General features: G+C 44.9%; 2 protein-coding genes across 2 annotated transcripts; one reads left to right on the top strand and one right to left on the bottom strand.

Moving 5' to 3' along the window:
• Nucleotides 1-2046: 2046 nt before the first annotated feature.
• Nucleotides 2047-12492, bottom strand: sbk1 (SH3 domain binding kinase 1). The gene is made up of 4 exons (XM_041963193.1): nucleotides 12455-12492; nucleotides 4272-4513; nucleotides 3509-3711; nucleotides 2047-2958 (listed from the first exon to the last, which is right to left on the bottom strand). Exons 1-4 carry the CDS (start codon nucleotides 12490-12492, stop codon nucleotides 2131-2133), a joined length of 1311 nt encoding a protein of 436 aa, XP_041819127.1. The 3' UTR covers nucleotides 2047-2130.
• A 3364-nt stretch (nucleotides 12493-15856) lies between these two features.
• LOC121624538 (retinol dehydrogenase 13-like) lies at nucleotides 15857-20330 on the top strand. The gene is made up of 7 exons (XM_041962286.1): nucleotides 15857-16002; nucleotides 17372-17490; nucleotides 17603-17758; nucleotides 17854-17958; nucleotides 18085-18297; nucleotides 18425-18526; nucleotides 19810-20330. Exons 1-7 carry the CDS (start codon nucleotides 15938-15940, stop codon nucleotides 20130-20132), a joined length of 1083 nt encoding a protein of 360 aa, XP_041818220.1. The 5' UTR covers nucleotides 15857-15937; the 3' UTR covers nucleotides 20133-20330.
• The last annotated feature ends 392 nt before the right edge of the window (nucleotides 20331-20722 follow it).

The raw sequence follows: 20722 nt of genomic DNA, 5'->3' as shown, positions 1-20722 counted from the left end.
AGTATAATAAGCTATTTAACTGTCATGAGGAGCTGTGGGTGACTGAGGGGGGTGTTGGGGGCCAGTTGTTTCATTTGGGCTCAATTAGACTTGATTTTCAAGAAGAGGACAGAAGCCGAACCAGAGGAGCAGCGGCGCTGTCACTATAGCGACAGAGCTGATGGGCTGTCATGGGAGGAGCGGGGAACTAAGCAAAGTGAAGACACATTCAAGCGCACACACAGAGACACAGACACCTGACTGACAGAACAGTAACGCAATGCAAGCAAGAAAAATAACGGCGATGGGCAAAGCATGAGATTTTCCAACGCTTTCATAATTAGCAGTATGGGTTTAGGAGCCGAGGCTGTGCGCCGGCCAGGATCAATCATCAGCTCACAGAACATCAGTAGCTGACACAGAGGTCATCTCTCCAGACAATAAACACCTGGCCTCTGCTATTCCACTGATACATTTGGATGAATTCCCAGAGAGAGGCAGGAAGATTAAAGGTGGCCATAAAGGCTGCGACAACATATTCTGAGCGGTCGGGATTGCGTGTTAACGCGGCATCTGGATAATCAAGCATCGGAACACCTTTTGTGACGCCAGGAAACGAATTAGCTTGATGTCGACCTGCAGAGAAACCCTCTGCGGTAGCTGTAACCGACTGAATGAAGGCAGAGCTGGCTGTGCTCATTGACAACCGGGAAGCATGATGATTTTGCACAGAAAATGAATGTGGCTCAGGGTCATGCTGAGCAGAAATGAGAGATGTCTATTCACCAATTTGTTTGTCATACCCGAGCCAAGAAAACTCGGTCCAGTTCAGATAAAACCCAAAACAACAAAAGAAAAAATAGAACAGCAACTGCTACCATGTTATACTTTATGATAGGCTCTCTATATCTCTATATATTTAATAGTTGTGATATACTGTGATATACATTCTGACATACTTAGTTGCTACATACAGTGCATTGCCCCGACAGTAACTGTAAAACCCTAGAACCCCCTTTCCCTGTTGTAGAAAATTTGTACCGCTACATAGTTGAACTACCTGATATTACGGTGCACTCCTAGAAATATCAAATTACTTACAATAGAATCTTAGTTTTCACTTTGAGTTCTCCTCCTTTACAAAAATCTTGTGCTTTAGCATTTGAAACACACACACACACACTCAAACACACATCCAAACACACACAGCAGGTAGAAAAGAAACACTAAAAAGACATTTCTTGTCCTCTTCTTTGTTCATCACCCTTTTCACTCAGAAAATGTACAATCCCTGTGTTCTGTTGTGTTGCGTCGGAAATGAATCTCATTGAGAGCGGCTCAAAGGCGGCTGATGTGTCTTCCAGCCGTTCCGTAGAGTTCCAAGCAGGAAGTGACCCACTGACGTGTCCTGAGGTGATGCCTATCGCTGAGAATCTGTCTCTAGGTCTAGACACATACATGAGAAGACATCTCACACAAACTGCTACATTAAGTTTTGTCTTTTTTTTTTCTTTTTCTCTTCATGGCGCTTTCTCTTGAAAACGTCTATGACCAGTTTTTATGCACTGGAAGCTGGAAGGAAGTCTGAGAGACGGCGGTCGAATGTTGTTGCGTAGATTACCTTCAGATCACCGGCCTCCACCTGAACAGCATCACCTGCTCAGATGGACCTTCGGCCTCCCTGGAGCTCATAACTGTGAGACAGATGAACACTAGTAAAGAGACATGATCGAAAGACAGGCAAAGAGATATGGAGTGATGAGTGAGTGAAGACAGAATCGGTTTTTATGGAGTATCTAATTGTAGAGTCGTTAGCACCACCACAGTGTATGGGCAGAAAACACAATGGCAGAATGGAGAGAGCGTCAGCGGACTCTTAAACACTGCCTGCATGGCTTCTCAGCTTGGGAAGCAGTCTTTGGTCACAAATCAAAACCTAAACGGCATGTGCCAGTGATAAGCTGTCCAAGCGTGTACCGCTGATTGATGATGTCCATTTCCACAGCCGGGGATGTGATCCTGAGCTTCTCTTTCATGGTTAAAAGTACCTCTCCTTTTTATCTGGAGTCTCTGTGGTAGTCATTAACACCTCTTCACAGCTTGTTATTGCTGTGAAAAGCCATCTAGTCTCCACTGCTAACATTAGTGTGGTCACACGCAGATTTCGATGGCGGTTGCCATCACCATCTGGCTTTTGTTCTTGTCTCGGCCCGGCGACTGGTGCTGTCCGGGCTCCTCTCTGGGAGACAGCGGGTCGGAGAGGACGCTGCGTTTGAGTGGTGCCGGACGCAGGCAGGACGTCCCTGGAGGAGTGGAGGGCTCGGGGTGTCTGTGGGAGGAACGCGATGAAGTGGAGGACGAGGAGGAGGTGCAACTGCCGGTACACACTCCAGAGCTCGACCTCTCGCCTCTCTTGGCTCGGCACGACGCTCTGCGCCTCAGCTCGCTGACCAGCTCGTACTTAACGAAGCAGAAGACATCCTTGACCCCGCAGCGTTTCTCCGGCTCAGCGGCGAGCAGCCTCTGAAACATGCGCAAGGCGTCATCGGTGAAGCGCCGCCATTGGGACGGGTACGTTCCCACGGGACAGCCTGCTTTCTGCCAGCGCCGAAACTCCTCGTAGAAGGCGTCAGCCGGCAGCGCTGCCTCCCAGGGGAAATTTCCCGTCAGCATGCAGAAGACCAGCACGCCGAAGGCCCACACATCCAGACTGGTGGTCACAAGGAACCCCTCAGCACGGCTGGCACGGCACACCTCTGGCGCCGTATAGGGGATGGTGCCACTCACCCTTTTCACACGGCAGCCCACGCGTCGGGTCATACCAAAGTCAGCCAGCTTGATGCGGCGGCACTCGCGGTCAAATAGGAGCACATTCTCGGGTTTCACATCCCTATGCACCAGGTTTTTACTGTGCATAAAATCCAGGGCCAGGCCCAGCTGTTGCATGCAGCGTTTGACCATTTCCTCTGGCAGACCCACCTGAGAAGAGAGAGAGAGCGAGAGAGAGAGAGAGAGAGAGAGAGAGAGTGGAGACAAGGAAAAAGTGTTGGGAGACAGAAAGAGAAGAAGAAGAAAAATAGAGATTAATGCTGTCTAATAGATGCAGTACATTGTGTAGGAGGTGAGACTATGGGAGGTGATACAAGAAAAGAGCTTTGTGGTGAGTAGGTTAGTGCTGTTAAACAGGAGAGGTGATAGTTATACAGAGCGGAGGAAAGAAAGTACAGGCTGAGAAGTGACACGCTCCGAAGAGGAAAACTGAAACAAAAGAGTCTCCGCTTTGAGTTGCGCAGCTACCATTTTTAATGAGTCTTTAGAAGAACCTTGAAGTCGAGCATTCCCAACACATCAACTGGAATAGCACTAAAAGCAGAGTGAGAGCTCTGCGCAGAGAGAAAACCAGGACGAAGACGAGGCTCCGATCCCAGGAGGGCTTGTTAAAACCGCCGTGTCTGAACACGGCGACTGATTGGAGCAGCTCTGGCTGAGTGAGGGTGGTGATTGGTGGGAGGAAGGATGATGGCTTTACCTGTGGGGGGATGATGTCGAAAAGGTCCCCAGCGGGGGCATATTCTTGTCCAAACACATAGCTGTCTTCCGTCTCAAAAAGCACGTCCAGGACTTTGATAATGAAAGGGCTGCAGCTAAGCGAGCCTGTTAGACTGTATTCCCGCAGGAAACTCTTGAGCTTCGTCTTGTTCTTGGTAACAAACTTCAGCGCCATTTTGGTGCCTAGAAGAATCAGAAATAAACATGTAGAACACATAATTTAACTCTGGTGCATTAAATCTATACATCAGGTAAGTGCTGCCAACATTTTACTATCAAAAAGCACTCAAAGTGAATTCTGTCACCTGACACTAACAGAGTGGAGAGATTTCTCCACTACCCAACCCTCCCTTTGTAACAGCTGCCACATTCGTTCATATAAACAAGTGCAGTGAATGAATCACACCTCCATTACACACATGCAACCAGCTGTTGGCGTTCACAGCTGCAGAAATACAGAGGCTCTTTACACAGCACGTCTAATCTCCGCTGCCCTCTCAGCCTCTCACTGCGCTGCTTTGCACTACTTAGTTAGACGGCTTTCAGAATGAGCCAGCTCTCTAACCTTGATTTTCTTACAACCAAGGATTAAACAGTAGAGCTAAAAAAAAAATCCCCAACAAACCCTTTTAACAGGGCTGAAATTAATTTCTCAGCGCCGTGCTCTGAGACGTTAGTGTGAGGCACGCCGGCACAGTGTGGATTTAGAGATGTCAGATTCCTTTTTGGTGCTTTCAACTCACCCTGAGTCCGGTGTGCCACCAGGTCCACCTTGCCGTACGTGCCCTTCCCCAGCTCGCGGATGTGCTCGTATTGTTTGGCTACATCTGCTGCCGACAGAGAGGTGATGGCCAGGGCCTGCATGTCCTCCACGGGCACCCCTGCGCAGTAGCCCATCTTGGATGTAGGGGAGCCCCCGCCGCTGCCCACCCGTCCCGGCCCAGATGGAGAAAGAGACAGGCTCGCCTTGACGCTGTGGGGCAGACTGAACGAAGAGGAGAGAAAACCGTTCAGAGCCAAGTTTTCTTCTGCCATGATGATGGCAGGCGATATAAATGTCATGCAGGTATGTGTTTATGACAGACTGCTCGTCAGTATCTTTATCTCCGTTGGCAGGCATCCATATATATTTGTCTGTACATCGTGTCCCAAAGGATGGTTAAATCAGGAAGGCTTTAACAGACCTTCATTTCCATACAATCAATTCAGGGAAGGCATCAACAGGGGAAGTGCTTTCAGTAAATGTATTGGACTTCCTGCTGTCCCTCTAGATCACTCTGGCCAGCTCTCAGATATGGCTGGTCTCAGACAGCACTTACTGGCAGACAGCTATAGGGAAAATCAATATGAGCAGGTAGAAGGACTAACAAATGGAAACAAATGGAGAGAGCAGACAGCCTCAAGGTGTTTTCATGCTGACCGCTCTGAAGTGTTCATACAAATACGTTTCCCATACAGAGGAAACAATGAGCAGGGCTGTGAGAAAAGGAGGCTGCTTAGTTTTGCCCACAAAACAAATTTGGTTTGCACAGCGGCTGTATTTCGGTCAAATTGCTAAAGCTGAAAACATAAAATACTGCAACAGAAAAGTTATTGCTGATTTTCAGAAGTGCAGTTTGAAATAGGTCAAAAAGATCCTAGGAGGGGAAAAATACAGCTGCTTTAATTGCAAGCTCAGATGGAGTCACACACCCCAAATGTGCCAACTGACAACAAATTAAGAGTCAGAGATGGGTGGCTTCGCATGTTAGCGCCTGTTACAGTGTTTGAGCAAACGGTGAGTGAACTGAAGGACAGCTAAAACTACTGAGCAAACTGCCCAAAATGGACCTTTTGAGGAAATGAAGTGGATCACACTAATGATCTTCCCCATTGTCTCTCTTCAATCCCCCTCCCGACACGCACACAATCACATTTAATCATCCAATCATGCGCAGCACGCGCACACACATACACACACTAATAGGCACCAAATCAGCACAAACAATTCTGCTGATGGCCTTTTTCATCCATCATTCAAAGGCAACTGCTTTGCTCTTTGTTCCTCTCTCCCTGCAGCCACTTTCTCGGCACCGCTGCTTTGAACGAGAGCATCGCAAACGAGTCTGTGTCGACCGTCAGGTGCTTTTTTTTTTTTAGGATTAACGCACAGATGAGGTGCAGTTGACGAAAACGTGGCAGAGGAAGTTTTTTTTTCAGACACTCTGAAGGTGTTGAGGTTCCTCAGCTATCTTGTGGGCAGAGCGTGATAAATATAGCTATTAGACAGTGAAAACTAAAATAGGATGCGATCATTTGCAGCCTTGTGTTCTTGGCTCATCTTTGTCGAAGAAAAAAACCACAGCACTGCAAATAGAAAGAGTGCCCCGTATGTATCTCTGTAGATAACACTTGCTTCTTGATTTTATCATAAGCTTGGAGATGGTTATATAAGAGACTATGAATATTGTAGCCTACTCATGCTGAGCGTGCCCACTGTATAGCCTTTAGCTATAGTCAACACAAAAGTTGATCATTATCCAGATCAGTCTGTGGTCCAGGTTTGGTGATTAAACATTTAAACGGGACAGACAGACTGGAGGCACATGTCCTCTGACCGCCCACCCTGCATGGCCCCTCTACCAGTGAGCATGAAGCAGAGAGAGGGGAGCGATTGTTTACTGGCACTTCTTCCAGTCAGCTCCACGGGCTGAATGTGCAGCGCTCCGGCTTGGATCTTAATCACATTACTCAGCTCCCACCAAGACAAAAGCACATCCCACCCAACAGCGCAGGATGCTTTGCACTCATTTCCTTTGCAGAACTGGATTAAGCATCCTGAAATGTGATGAGTGGTTAGGAGACGGTGCTCTCCGCAGCTGCGATGACGCTGTAAATGTGAACTAGAAACTGCAGTGTGGTGCCCCGGAGGTGTGGGGATGAAGTTATGTGGTCTCTTGGAGATGATTGTGTGCGAGTGTTTGGGGGGGGCAGGGAGGTCTAATGTATCAGTCGCACAGTGACACTCTATCAAAGGCCCTTTGTGTTCTACCTCTGAGAGGGAGCAGCTGTGAGCCTCCGCACGAGCCATCGTTGGTGCACGATCACAGCCACATGCCTCACCGTTCTCCCATCCTGACCTCTGCTCCTCGCCTGTCTTCTCATGCAGCCACAGACAAGGTAACAGCCACACGCTCCACATACAGATGAGGATTTGGCCCGAGACACATTTTAATTGCTTTTTGAGCCAGTCCCACTTATTGTTAATCATCTGTAAGCCTTTTAAAAAATGGATCCCTGGGCTGCTCAGTTATTCCTGTATTTCTGAGGTGAAGACCTTGTAACTTCCATATTTGTGATTTTCATGTTTTAATTATGCTGAAAAATCCTCTGGCATTTGACTGTCTGAAGCTCAAAAAATGCGCAGTGTGAAAACAAGGACAGTCTGAAAACAAGCCTGTTTTCATCTTTCCTAGTGGAGATACAAGGTTTTCGTTCAGCAGCAACAATCTGTTTCCCAGCGACTAATTTCCTCTCAAATACTGATTGACAATCTCGCTCCATTTAGGAATTACTCAAGCAGCGCAGAGTGCATTCTCAAAAACCAGGTTGTTCCTAGAAAAAGGCAAAACATCCAGTTTTACGTCCTAATAAGCACAGCGATGGTCTGGAAACCTGTTGTGTCTGACTCCACGTGTCACACATGAGGCTAAGCTGCAGAAGCAGTTGACCTTTTCGGCTATAAACGATGGAGATGAGAACGGAAGCGAACCCTGTGATGCCACTGGCAACTGTCTCTCTTGTCACCGACTGTCTCTTAACAGCCTCGGGGTTTGTTCTACATGTGTTTTACTGTGGACTTTAGGTGGCACTTTTTATCACAAAGAAGAATTTTAACCGTTCTCAGAGATCAGCTTTATTTTCAGCAATGCTGGTGTAACTCTTGGGATGGAAATGTTGGTATGTATGATCTGTCCCCTGCTTTGGTCCAGATTAACATATCTCAACAATTATTGATGAAAATATTGTGGGGAGATTCATGATCTGAAGAGGATGACTCCTACTGACTTTAGTGATCCCCTGACTCTGCTTGTAGCGCTAACATGAAGTTCACATTTGTGGATGGAGTGCCATGAAATATGGTACACATACTCATGCTCCCATGTTTTTAGGATGAACTGTGATAACTGTGGTGATCCCTGAATCTTTAATCTGGAGCCACCATCAGGTCAGAACTTGAATCTGTCCTGTATGTTGGTTTCTGCCTAAAACTAATGACTTCCCATCAGCTTCAGCTGTATCTTGACATCAGTGCTAACTAGCAAGTGCTAGCATGCTAACATGCTAAACTGAGATGGTGAGCAAGGTAAACATCTTACCTGCTTTGCATCACCATATTAGCATTGTCATTGTCTTAGCATGCTGATGTTAGCATGTAGCTCAAAGCACCGCTATGCTGAAGTTCACAGAGCCGTGAGTGTGGCTGTAAACTCTTTCTTTTGCACATTTTTAAAGGACCAGTGTGTAGGATTTAGTGGCCAGTGGGGAGGCTGCAGTTTGCAACCAACTGAATGCACCTCACCTCACCCTCCTCTTCCAAGTGTGAATGATAACGACCACTAAAAACTAGAAAAGTGAGAAAGGACCTCTCAAGTTTGGCTTGTCTGATGATAAGCTAACTTCTTTCTGATAAGCTAACTTCTTTTTGCACCACATGGCATCACAGGGTTCGCTTCCGTTCTCATCTCCATCATATACATATGCACTACTACAACTGCCTCCATCATATACATATGCACTACTACAACTGCCTTGTCTATTCTTAATGTGTCATTGTTTAGATTTTACAGTTTTTATGTATTTCTTTTTAAAAAATATATATATATTTATGTCTTCTCACAGAGGTTGAGAGTAATGTAATTTCAATTATCTGTTTGTCTTGTACATAGAGAGAATTGACAATAAAGCTGACTTTGACATGACTTTGACTTGACTTTGACTTGTCTGTTCTGGGCTACTGTAGAAACATCATGGCCGACTCCGTGGGAGAGGGCCTGCTCCCTCTGTAGAAATAAACAGCTCATTCTAAGATAATGAAAACGCAGCAGTTCTAATGTTAAGGTGATGATGCACCAATGAAAACATAATTATGAATATTATATTCAGTTTCTACCAGTAGGTGCCCCTAAATCCTACACAATGGTCCTTTAAGCCTGCTTAAGGTTGGCTTCAGTAACAGGACTATTTGTTCTGCAAACACTAACTGTATCAACAAAGAGCTTGCAAGTGGACACATTTTATCCCTGGTGTTGTCACATGACTCTCATCAGGGACAATAATTGTGTATTCAGCCAGCTCTTGGTACTCCCAGTGTCAACTATGTGAGTGATACAGCTGCAATGAACTGTGACATGACATTGATTAGTGCATAAAGACTTCATAGAGGTGAGGCTCAGGCGCGAATACAGATTCAAATATAGGCGATGGGCTAAATCGCAGACGTGGAAAAGATGGGCGGTAGAATTGGTGTCGCACCTTCGTCTGTAAAAAATGCATATTAATGTACACGCAGCATATATCTAAAGTGTGAGGAAGGCAGCAGCGGCAGCTTTATACAGTGATTGGCACTTTTTAGTCCAGCCTCCCTCCCTCCTCTCCTATCTCTCTCGTCTGTTCCAGAAAATGTAAAGTAAAGACTAATGAAAGAAATAAATAGATTGCAGAGCCTGCCTCACGTCTCTACCTCTCTCCATTACTAATGGACTAGTTGCTTTGCTCTCGGCAGAGGAGTCATTATGGGTGAAGACTGATCTCCTGTGTCCAATTTACTGTCAAAATGCCCAGCGTGCCTTGCCTCTGGGTCAAAGGGAAAACAGTGAGTGAAATACTATGTGACTGATGTGGTTTCTCTCACTGCCCGTCTGGAAGTAAAACAGCAGCATGCGTAAATATGGACGGTACACATTTTTGTCTTTGTCCCTCTCATTGTTGTGTCAGTGTGGATGCATCAAATAAAAACAATCCATCACTCGATCCAAAGCCAAACGGGCTTCCTTGTGACAGCCAGTCGCTGTCAGGACACTCTGTTCCTTACACAGGCATAAAAACTGAATCACCGTCCTTTGCAGAGCACAAAACATCAGGGCCAGTGAGTTGGTGTGTTTAGTGCCTGAAGAAACTTCCCGTTGTGCTCTGATAGGTGAACCAGCAGCCTAGGACACGGACACTCGCTTTGACAAATCACCTGCTCCTAGTTTTGCCTGGCTGCCCATATGGAGGCCCCCCGCTGTGTAACCCATCCCTGATCCTCCCCTCTACTTTCCTTCCCATCACCCTACTCTCTTTCTACTGTATGACACACATCCCATGAAGCTGCCGCCCCCTAAGAGATCCTGCTGGAAATGCTGGCAGCCACTGACCTCCTGCTGGGATGACCTAAGGGTCACGAAGGGATAACACAAGGTTATCCAAACAATGACTGAGAGTGGAAATTAGCTATGGGTGCAGACACTACACTTGGCTCAAGCATGTTGACCACCAACCATCAAATAAACAATATGTAAAAAATAAATAAATAAATAATAATAATAAAACAAAAAAACATCCCACTGCAGAATGAATCAAGACTGTAGTTCGGGATTAAGGCTTTGGGATTAGAAACTGCAGAGCGTCTTATTATAAACGCATCGTCACCCTCGTAATCATGTCCTGCAAAAAAAAATCTTTTAGCAGTGAAATATCACTGCAATAAGCTGCCATGGGAACACAGTGTACCTAACCCCCCACTCTATCACAATCCAGTAGCCTCAAGTTCCAATAGGGAGGCTTCTTGTGACCAGAGAGAGCGACGGAGAGAGAGAGAGGCAGCGGGATTGGGGAAATCCAATGAGACTGAATTGAAGCATCCCTCCCTTTGTACCACATGCTATAGACTACGTCCCTTTGATGTCAAATACATGGGGAGATGGGACTCTAATATGAGCTCAGAAAATGGGGTCTAAAAGGGGGGGTGTGGCTAAATGATGTAACAGCACAGTGCTAAGGAGGACATTGCAAAGTAACAATATATGGTGATTTGTGATCCTGCTCATACATAATAGCTTCTAGCTGCAATCAATACACTAATGTTGATTGCCAGGGCTGCATTCAACCTCTCTCTCTCTCTCTCTCTCTCTCTCTGTGTGTGTGTCTCTCTCTCTCTCTTAATTCAAATTCAGCTTCAATTGCATGATGGGATATTAGCAAAAGCAAGTAAATGGCACTACTGTATGTAAAAAATAAGACCATTCTGTACATAAATCAGACATTGATTAACCAAAGAGTAAATATTAACAACAATATGGCAATTGAAAGGTATAAGATACAGTAACACATACATGAAAGCTAATTCTGCATCATATAAATCATATTAATACTAAGAACACACCCACACACATACAGTATGTGCACAGTGTGAACACTGATTGACAGGGGTATCATCGGGCAGCTGTTTTCTCGCTGATAGGGTGGCAGGGTGGAATGTAATGTGCAGACTTTTGTGTTGTTTCTTTATTTTCACCTGGAAGGACGCAGACTTACGCACAAGACACTAAAACAAAAAACAAATGCTTGTTGTCCTCTGTGCGTCCTAACTGACAACATTTGCATCCTCTCTGTTCTCTGAGCAGCCATATTCTCCTGCAGCAGCTAATCTATTAGCTTGATTCCCTTTCAAATTTGGCATTGGTGTTTTTTTGTTGTTTTTTTTTACAGTGCACATTGTAAAACTGCATATTAGTGATGTGCATTTCTTTGAGCGTTGTGGCCATGTGAGGGGTTTAGCTGGCGCATATGTGCCAGCTGTTGGACTGGGTCATTGTCTGGGTTCTGCTGTTTCCATATGAAGCCGTAACATCGCCGTCCTTTTATCTGCTGACAATCTGTTGACAATCTGATATCCTCCTAGCTCTGCGGACCGTGTTTGGAACATTTCTATGGACTCCTGTCAGATGTTTTTGTTTAAGGTGCAGAATTTTATGGAAGATTTGGTCTTTTAATTAAGTTTGCAAGGTGGCCTCCACTGCCATTTAAGCTCCCATGCTTATTTGCATGTGTCTGCTCTTTAAGGTGTATTTGTTTTGGGATTATGAATGTTGAAGGCACAGCATTTTCTACCATATTAATAAACAATGATTGTAGTGTATATCATTCTCACTGTGTTTGGGGCAATAACGCACATACCAATCTATAACTGATTTTTTATTGATTTGGGGATTAATTAAAGTAAATGTCCCAGCCATTCCTGCTGCTTCTCTCCACCACAGTGTTTGTGCCAAAGGCAAATCCATGTGTATCAGCTGCTGCTGCCTTCCATTTAGAGTCCATTACCAGCCTCCGGGCTCTGCTTTTACAGGGTTTGCTCCATCAAGTCAGCCGCTCATTTAAATGCATTAGTCGGCATTAACAATGAGATGTCACCTGTCTGCCCTGGACAAAGTATAAAACGGCCATTAAAAGTGGAGTGGCCCGGATGCCCTCGCGTCCATCGAGCACAGGCTGAATCACAGGAGCAGCGTGGGAAACGAAAAGGTGCGAGCATCACGAGGGATGTGGGTGAAAAAACAAATGAAGTCGCAGCTCAGCCATTAAGGCTGGAGCTAATGATGGGAAACAAAGCTGCGGTGCTGACACTGATGCTTCATCAGACAGTGAATCTATCATTCGCACATGAATACTGTCCAAAGTTCAGACAGCAGAAAGTTACTCACAATCTTCAATTAAAAAACAACTTTAACTCAAAATCTAAGCAGTTACAGGCTCTCAATTATCTATCTTAATACATATTGATAAAGAGAATAATTCCATCCCTTATGTTAGCGTCCCTGTCCGTCTCTCTCTCTGCAGAGAACAGTGTCCTGTGGACTGACCCGGTTTCAGACATCTCAGGGTGCCTCTAGGTGTTACTCACCTGCTGGCGACCTGTCTCTCTCCTCCATGGTCCTGCATCCGCTCGGCGAGCAGAGCTGCTGCGCTCTGATCCGCTGGCTTCTGCGGGGGAAAACTGTGGATCTCCTCGTCTGAAGGAAGTTATCGATCAGTTATGGGCGCTAGGGAAAACCGCTCGGGTCCCTTAACAACCTCAAAACCTCAGTTTCGCAGCTGGCAAAGCTCGGGTGAGGTCCGTCGCTGGCGCGTTGCCTTTCCGCCCGCCCGAGACGATCCCGTCCTGCTTGTGAAGATGCTCTTCAGTTTGTGACTTTTTCTTCGGAGGCGGATTGAATCAAAGCATCGTCTGATGCTGCGCGCCGAGCTGAGGACACAGGCTGGGATCCCTCCTCTGAGCGCCCACCATCTCAACCTGCCAAGCAGCGGGAGGAGGGTGCGTGTTTATCTTCCGCTCCTCCAGTGGTCCGCATGACCCAGTTCAGCGCCACACACACACACACACACACACTGAGACAAACCCATTCATTCACATCCACACAGGGGGGCTCAGCAAACCTCTGCGCTCTGCAGCGTGCATGGACAGATCTGCATGTTCCCACTCTCTCCCAGTTCAGCGTCCTGCTCTCACTGTCGGCCCGTCGGTCTGTTCTGTCCGTCGGTCCAGCGGGACTCTGGGCTTGAGGGGTGCAGGGGTAGTGGAGGGGGTCTCAGATGTTGCTCCTCTGCTGGTCTTACCAGTCAGCTCCTTCATTGTTCACCGTCTCCACCCTCTGGCAAACTAATACGCTCACGTGTCCCGGGTCCTAGCGCCCGGACCTTCCTCCTCCTCCTCCTCCTCCTCCTCATCCAGCCACCCAACCTCAATGCGTCCGTGAGCTTTTCCACTTTTGATTCATGCATTGAAGGAACAAGCTGCTCCACTCTTGCATAATTCAACAGCTTATGGCCTCAAGTACTTCACGCGGTGACTTTGCCAACTGTCCTTATTAGGTAACAGCGAGGCAAGACTTTCAATTAATTCACTGCCCTGGCAGCTCCCCCCTCTTACTGTACATGTTTAACAACAGGCCTCCTGCCAGGCGCGTTTGCCAACCAGAACAGATTGGACTGAGAAATCATCGTGGACATAACAGGGATAACCTTAATGCATCATCATCAAACACCGCTGATCAGATGGGCTGAGAGTTGAAACTGGAAGCTGCTGCACAGAAATACAGACTGTGCTCCTGGAGATCAGTGGCAAATGCATTTGTGTCAGATCAGACCCCCCAATTGCCAGTCACACAATAACTTCTTTTCATTTCTGTCATTTTTGTTTTTTGTGTTTCTCTGTTCTCTCAGGCCAGATTTACATTGAAGGGCTGCAGGTCAGGCTCGTGCAGGCATATGAAGAGTGAAAGATAAGCTGTTTTCAAGCAGTCCAGGATCAGGACAAAAGCTTTAAAAAAAGTCAGTACAGTGGAATATGATCTTTCTATTTCCTGAAACAAAATAATTTGACCCGAGGTGTTCTTTTTTTTATATATCATTGTCGAGGAGGATATTGAATAGCTGCATCTTCAGCACCTCTTTGAGATATCCAGGTGTCTCACACAGCAGAGTTAGGTCAAACAGGCAGTGAGGCGAAGAGTTTCCTCGGGGTTATCTCGGGAAGAGAGCTGTCATAAATCATAGTGAAGGTCAAGCACTGTAGGCTGACGGCGGAGAGCACTGAGGGTCAACACACACCCTGGGGGGCACACACCTCTGAGCTGTGAACAAATAGAGCAGGGCCGCTCCTCCCTTTCTCCTCCTCTCTCCGTTTTCAGACACCATGTTCACGTCCTAGTTTTTTACTTTTTAATGTGTCACCTCAAGTTTTCCGAATCTTGTTGCGGGGGGTTGGCCTTGTTTTTCCACCGTCCTCATATTTATCCTCATGCAGAGTTTGCTGTGCGTACATTGAGTCCTACAGTGGCCCTAAAAGCTGCAGTGTCATAGTGGAGGGATAGTTATAAAGGGCCTCAAGCTGAGAGGGGTCTCTTAACATTTGTGGGGTAATATGCTTTTTGTGGACCTCAAATTAGGTGAAACTTTTGTTTTTAGAGCAGGGTTAGGACTAAAATCTATGACAGAACTGGAAAAAAATGAAATTGCTCATAAAAAGGATGCAGCAATTGTCCGAGACCAACAGGAGGAATCAAGAATAAGGTTTATGTTCTTCCTATGCAGACAAAATCAAATTGTTGCCCACCTGGACAACCAAAGTATGTCTTAAACTGTTAGGGCACACCATATTCTCCAATTAATGTGTCTGGTAATTGATGAGTAAATGAGTCTTGTGAGAGTATTTGAGTTTCCCCCTGTCAACATGCTTTGAAATCTTAACCTCATTCCAAAACTCTGCACTTTGTGCAGAAAAACAGTCAGACTAAATCTCTGGACAACTTAGCAACATTTGCTATGAACAGCAGCTACTGTAGAGGACATGTGGAGTAACATTTAGGCAGAGAGAAAAAAACAACGGTGAGTAATGAATTCAAAAGTATGCTGCTGGTTTACAAAGCTCTACTCCACCCTCACACCTCCAGGCATTGGTCTGACCCTTCACAGCAGCGCCTCTCTGCCTCCTATAGTTCTCTCTTCAATCTACCGCTACCGCATTGTCAGTCTCACCTGTCTCCACAAAGGCAGAATAATTTTCTGACTGTATTCACAATGGCAGAGTCATTTCGCGTCTTTTTTCCTCCACAATGCAAAAAGAGAAAAGGCAGCTCACAGCCACATCACCCTCCCCCACTGAACCACACAGTCCTCCCCTTCTCTGCTGACTCCAGGCCCTCCTATAAACCCCTGCAATATCTCATCCATAGCTCCTATTTCATTTCGCTCTCAAAGCATTTTTATTTCCAATATGTCATCACAGGGACATTGTCGTGAAGCCATATACAACAAATGTGAATACAACTGAGAGATTAAGTCGGTTGACCATTGGAGTTTCTAGGTTTTTCCTGGATGTGATTTATCTCAGTTTTTTAATCATAAAGCACAACATGTATAGAACATGCACAATAAAGATTCCCTGGGCACTTTTACACACCTCAGAAGTGAAAGCAACCATCAGAATTCATTATAAAGGTGTTTTTGAAAGAAAAACATAAACACACATATCACTTCAATTATCATTTTATTATTACTGTTAATAATAAATACAGTAATAGGATAATTACTATGATGCTTGAAGTACTTATTCTAAGTGTATGTAGGCCTTCCAATGCTGCGTAACAATGCTGCAGAAAATTAACTTCCTTGTTTAATGCTTGTTTTGGATGCAAATTGCAATTGGGACTACATTTCCCGCAATGCCGTTGGGGCATTCGCTCGCTGCGGTTGGTTAGTAGACGTTGATGACGGCAAAAGCATGCGCGCTTAACCTTGTGCTACAGGGCTGCTGTCAAAAGAGCTGCTGAAAGGGCGTTAAAACAGTTTTAATGATACATCTTGTCGCCAGCATTATTCGGGAGACATGAGCAAATATATTTTTCCAGCCTCTGTGTTTGGAACAGTGTTTGGATGCGCTGTTTTGCTCAAGTGAGTTACTCTTCGTAATTTGACATAAGGCCACTGTATCCTGATGTAACTGTGCATCTTACACTGTAAGGGACACATTTCCTCCTGGTACGAGTATGTGTTAAATTCAGACTTAAAGCTTGGACAGAACATGTTGAACGTCAATATCTGATCCACAGAATATATGATAGCAACACAAGCTACAGCTCTAAAGACCATAACATTCAGTATTTACGGAGACTGTCAGAGAAGTGTTGGTTCAAAACATTGATGCTGTTGTACTAGATTGCATTTTATTATTATTATTATTATTTCATTGAAGTCATTGAGTAAAAAGTCATTTTTTCCTCTCGTATTGACTGATTTAATTATTACCATACAATTAGAGGTACAGCCTCCTTGGCTCAGGTGGATATGCCTCACAAGGACAGCATTTCTATCAGGGTGATTGTATTGGATTAAATGGACTGTTAAGTTGTTAATGACTCTCTGTGGCAATTGTCAACTTCAGGTCATTTTTATTTTTCCTTTTGTTTCACTTATTGAGTGTGATAGTGATTTACATGAATCTGTGAGCCGCAGCAGTTGACTTTAAGTCAAGGCCAGGACCAGACGCACTTTGTTGAAGAGATGTCCGACAGTTTAAGACTAAGATTAGAAAGAAAAATCCCTATTTTGTGCCCATCATGAAACTGATCTTTTGACAAAACTGACCTCTTTGGCCCCTTTTAACCCCCATTCCTCCCCCTCTTTGAGCAGTTTGTTTAGTCTTCTTTCTAGAATTTCTGAAATGGTAATTTGATCAAACACATAAACATACAACTGAAATGATGAAGGTCCTAAAGATAGATTTTGACATGCACAGGGACCCACTCCATGATCAGGCAATAAAGCAGGACTCACTTTAGAGCCTCACACACAACCCAGGTGTTTTCACTCAGGTTGCTGGTGTGTACAAGAGTTTGGTGACATCATGTAATCACAAACGCAGCTCCACCTAACTTCAACCTGCCAGAGTAATTGAAAAAACGTGTGCAGGGCCTTATTGCATTAGTTGATATTGTAATGTAGGGCTGCATATTCCCATGAATTCAGCCTCTACTGGAATAAACTTTATTAAGAATGTACTTAAGAATAAACAGTGATGCAGACCTCTAAAAGGAGCACTCTAAAGTATGGCAGTATAGCATATATCAGGCTGGTTATAGGTGAACTAAGGATTGAGAGCTGTTATGTAACATAAACAAGTATGATAAACTACATCTGTTTGTGGTCCAAGGCAGGCCAGACAGAAATTGTTTGTATTAGACTGAGAGAAATCCATGCCGCCTGCTTTTTGATGTTGAGATAAATTAGATGACACTGAACTTTGTTTTAATTCTTCTCATAGGAACCATGTGACTGGAGGCCGGTGTCCCAGTAAGGCTACCATTAATGGGAAGACTGTGGTCATAACAGGAGCCAACACAGGCATCGGGAAAGAGACGGCCCAAGAACTGGCAAAGAGAGGTGAGCAGAAAATGTGATGCCACTGTGATTTGTGATGCCACCATATCTGAAATCTTGAGCAGTTATTTTGCTCTAGGGTGACACAATCCTTTTCCCAATCCCATATCATCAGGGGGTCGGATCATTATGGGATGTAGGGACATGGAGAAGTGCGAGGCAGCTGCGAAGGAAATACGTGGGAAGACCCTGAATCCCCACGTTTACGCGTGTCGCCTCGACCTAGCCTCCGTGAAATCCATCCGAGAGTTTGCAGAGAGAATCAAGCGAGGTCAGGAAAGAAAATGTATCACATGTGGTGTTCACTTATAGAAACAAAGCACACTCTGTAACAGTTTCTTCAGTGTTATCTTTATTGTCTTGTAGAGGAGCAGCGTGTGGATGTACTGATAAACAATGCCGGGGTCATGAGATGTCCAGCATGGAAGACAGAAGATGGCTTTGACATGCAGTTTGGAGTTAACCACTTAGGTACTCTGATAGGCAAATTAAAAGTCTGTTTTTCTAAACTCTCTCTAAGAAAATAGATGTAAATTATCTTTACATTCTAATAAACCCTCCCTTACTCCATCGCTACCTGTCTCTTTCTTCCTCCAGGCCACTTCTTGTTGACAAATCTGCTGCTGCAGAAGTTGAAAGAGTCCGCCCCCAGCAGAGTGATCAACCTGGCCTCGCTCGCCCACATCGTTGGAAAGATCGACTTCGAGGACTTGAACTGGGAGAAGAAGAAGTTTGATACCAAGCAGGCGTACTGTCAGAGCAAGCTTGCCAATGTTCTGTTCACCAGAGAGCTCGCCAAGCGATTACAAGGCAAGTCTACTGGCTGCTGCATATGTGGGCATGTGTGGGAGGGAGCACGGACGATGTGCTTGTTTGTAATTGGCCATTGGATATATATTTTTAAATCATTCTGTGTGTGTGTGTTTGTCTGTAACAGGCACAGGAGTCACAGTGAATGCTGTGCACCCAGGCGTTGTTGCCACGGAGCTCGGGAGGCACACGGGTCTCCACCAATCACAGTTCTCGAGCTCTATGCTCAGTGAGTATCCTGCTTCCTCATTGTTCTCAATTTAGAGATATCAACAATAAATGCTTATCTAATGCATATGCAACAATTAGCTTCGGATGTGTAAGTTCTGATATGCAGCACAAGTCTGCTCACTGAATTTTCTATTTCTATCTACTTGTTCTGTATAAATAAGCATAAACTGCAACTATTTGATTTAAGGTTATCTCCTTGGTTTTTGGGCAGTGGTGGAGGAAGTATATGTATCCTTTACTTAACTGAAAGTAGCAGTACCCCACTGTTAAAATACTTCACTCAACACTTTGAAAATGGTACTTGAGTAATAAAAGTATTTTTAACAAAATATGATTTAAGTATCAAATATACAAAGTGCTCAATGAAGAAAAATGGCCCCTGAGACTGTTATATCTCATTGTTAGATTATTATTAATGATGCACAATGAGTAAGAAGCATTTTACAGCTGTAGCTGCTTGAGGTGGAGCTAATTTTTCACTATGTCATGTACTGTTGGGTGGGACTGTATTCTAAAAGTACATATTATGGTTTGTATGTAAAATCTCCATGTGTAAATTAATGTGTATATGAGTTAAAAATCTAAAATTTCCCTTGAAACTGAAATACTCAAGTAAAGTACGAATATCTCAACTGTTCACATTACACCACCACAGGTTTTACTGCTTGATTACAGTAGGAGCATATAATACGTCAGTGACGTTAAAACAGAATTCACTACAGTCACTGCAACACAAAGTTTTCCCTCCACAGCTACATCACCCCCACCACACCTTAATATATACATTACATACATGTAATATACTACAGTTCAAATAAACCTCTGAAATCAAAGTACACCAGTGCTACCAGTGTTGGTGCTGATGCAGCTTTTCGGAATTCATTCTGGGAATCAGTGAACGTGCATGTTTTTTTTTTGTGCTTTTTTTTACTCTGCAGTGAGTATTTTTTAATTACCTGCACTCAGGGGTAATAAAAACCCACTGTGGGGAGAACAGTGTTTGTTATTAAGATCATTTACAGTCAGCGAAGAAGATAATAAAATTTTGCAACGTGTGCCAGATTCGGATATGAACAAATGTAACTGATGCACATTCATGCAAGCGTTTCCTTTTGTCATAGCCCACAGCCAACAACATGAATCCAGTTAGTACTTTGATTGGCACTTGACGTCGGGCCATTCATTCAATAAAGTACTTGTTTGCTTAAAGATAGTCAAAATGGTGGTATTCCGGCTGAGTTTAAACCAACAAACCTGTGTTCTCCACCAACCCACATACAGGTCCCTTTTTCTCCATGTTGGTGAAGAGCCCAGAGCTGGGGGCCCAGCCCAGCGTCTACCTGGCCGTGTCCGAGGAGATGGAAGGGGTGACGGGAAGGTACTATGATGTGATGGCAGAAAAGGAGCCGGCGCCCCAGGCCCTGGACGAGGAGGCAGCTCGCAGGCTGTGGGAGGTCAGCAGCAGGCTGGTGGGTCTGGAGGAGGAGGGACAGTCTGTCAAGTCAGACCCGGCAGCAGAAGGACAGAGCAAAGCTGCACAGACAGACCCAGAGCAGATACACAGACAGAGGCCAGGGTCAGCTGTCAGTGCTGTGGGGCTGTAGGTCTGCTCTGGCCCCTGGGCCAGCAGAGGACAATGGATCTTTATGGCTTGAGCTGTGCCAGGCTCATTGGAACAATGAACTGTCTGAGTCTGTGATTCTGCTTGTCTGTATAATGGCAGTCTTTTGTACATGCCTTTGTGTTCCTGCATCAGGATATTGTCTTTAAAACATGTTTAACAAGCAGCCTTTAACAATGGACTCTTGACTCTTTTTTGAAAGGTCCAATGTGTGAGATTTAGGGGGATCTATTGACAGAGATGGAATATGATGTTAAGGATGTTTTCATTGATGTTTAATCACCTGAAAATAAGAATCATTGAGCTCTTAGTATCTACAGAGGGAACAGGTCCTCTTCCATGGAGTCTGCCATGCTGCACCTACATGCGTACAACAAACCAAACAGTGCCTTTCCTGGGTTTAGCAGCTGCCATGGCCTCTCCTACATGCATGGAAGGAGGGGGTATTCATTTAGTTGCAGTCTACAACCTCGCGACTAGATGCCACTAAATTGTACACACTGGAACTTTAAACCTGGACTAAGTAACTTTTAAAAGAAAAAACTGCACTTTTGTTCACATACAATTGAAAAG

The sequence above is a fragment of the Chelmon rostratus genome, chromosome 21, assembly GCF_017976325.1.
Source record: "Chelmon rostratus isolate fCheRos1 chromosome 21, fCheRos1.pri, whole genome shotgun sequence".
Classification (NCBI taxonomy): Eukaryota; Metazoa; Chordata; class Actinopteri; order Chaetodontiformes; family Chaetodontidae; genus Chelmon; species Chelmon rostratus.
This window is presented reverse-complemented; position numbering and strand designations above follow the sequence as displayed.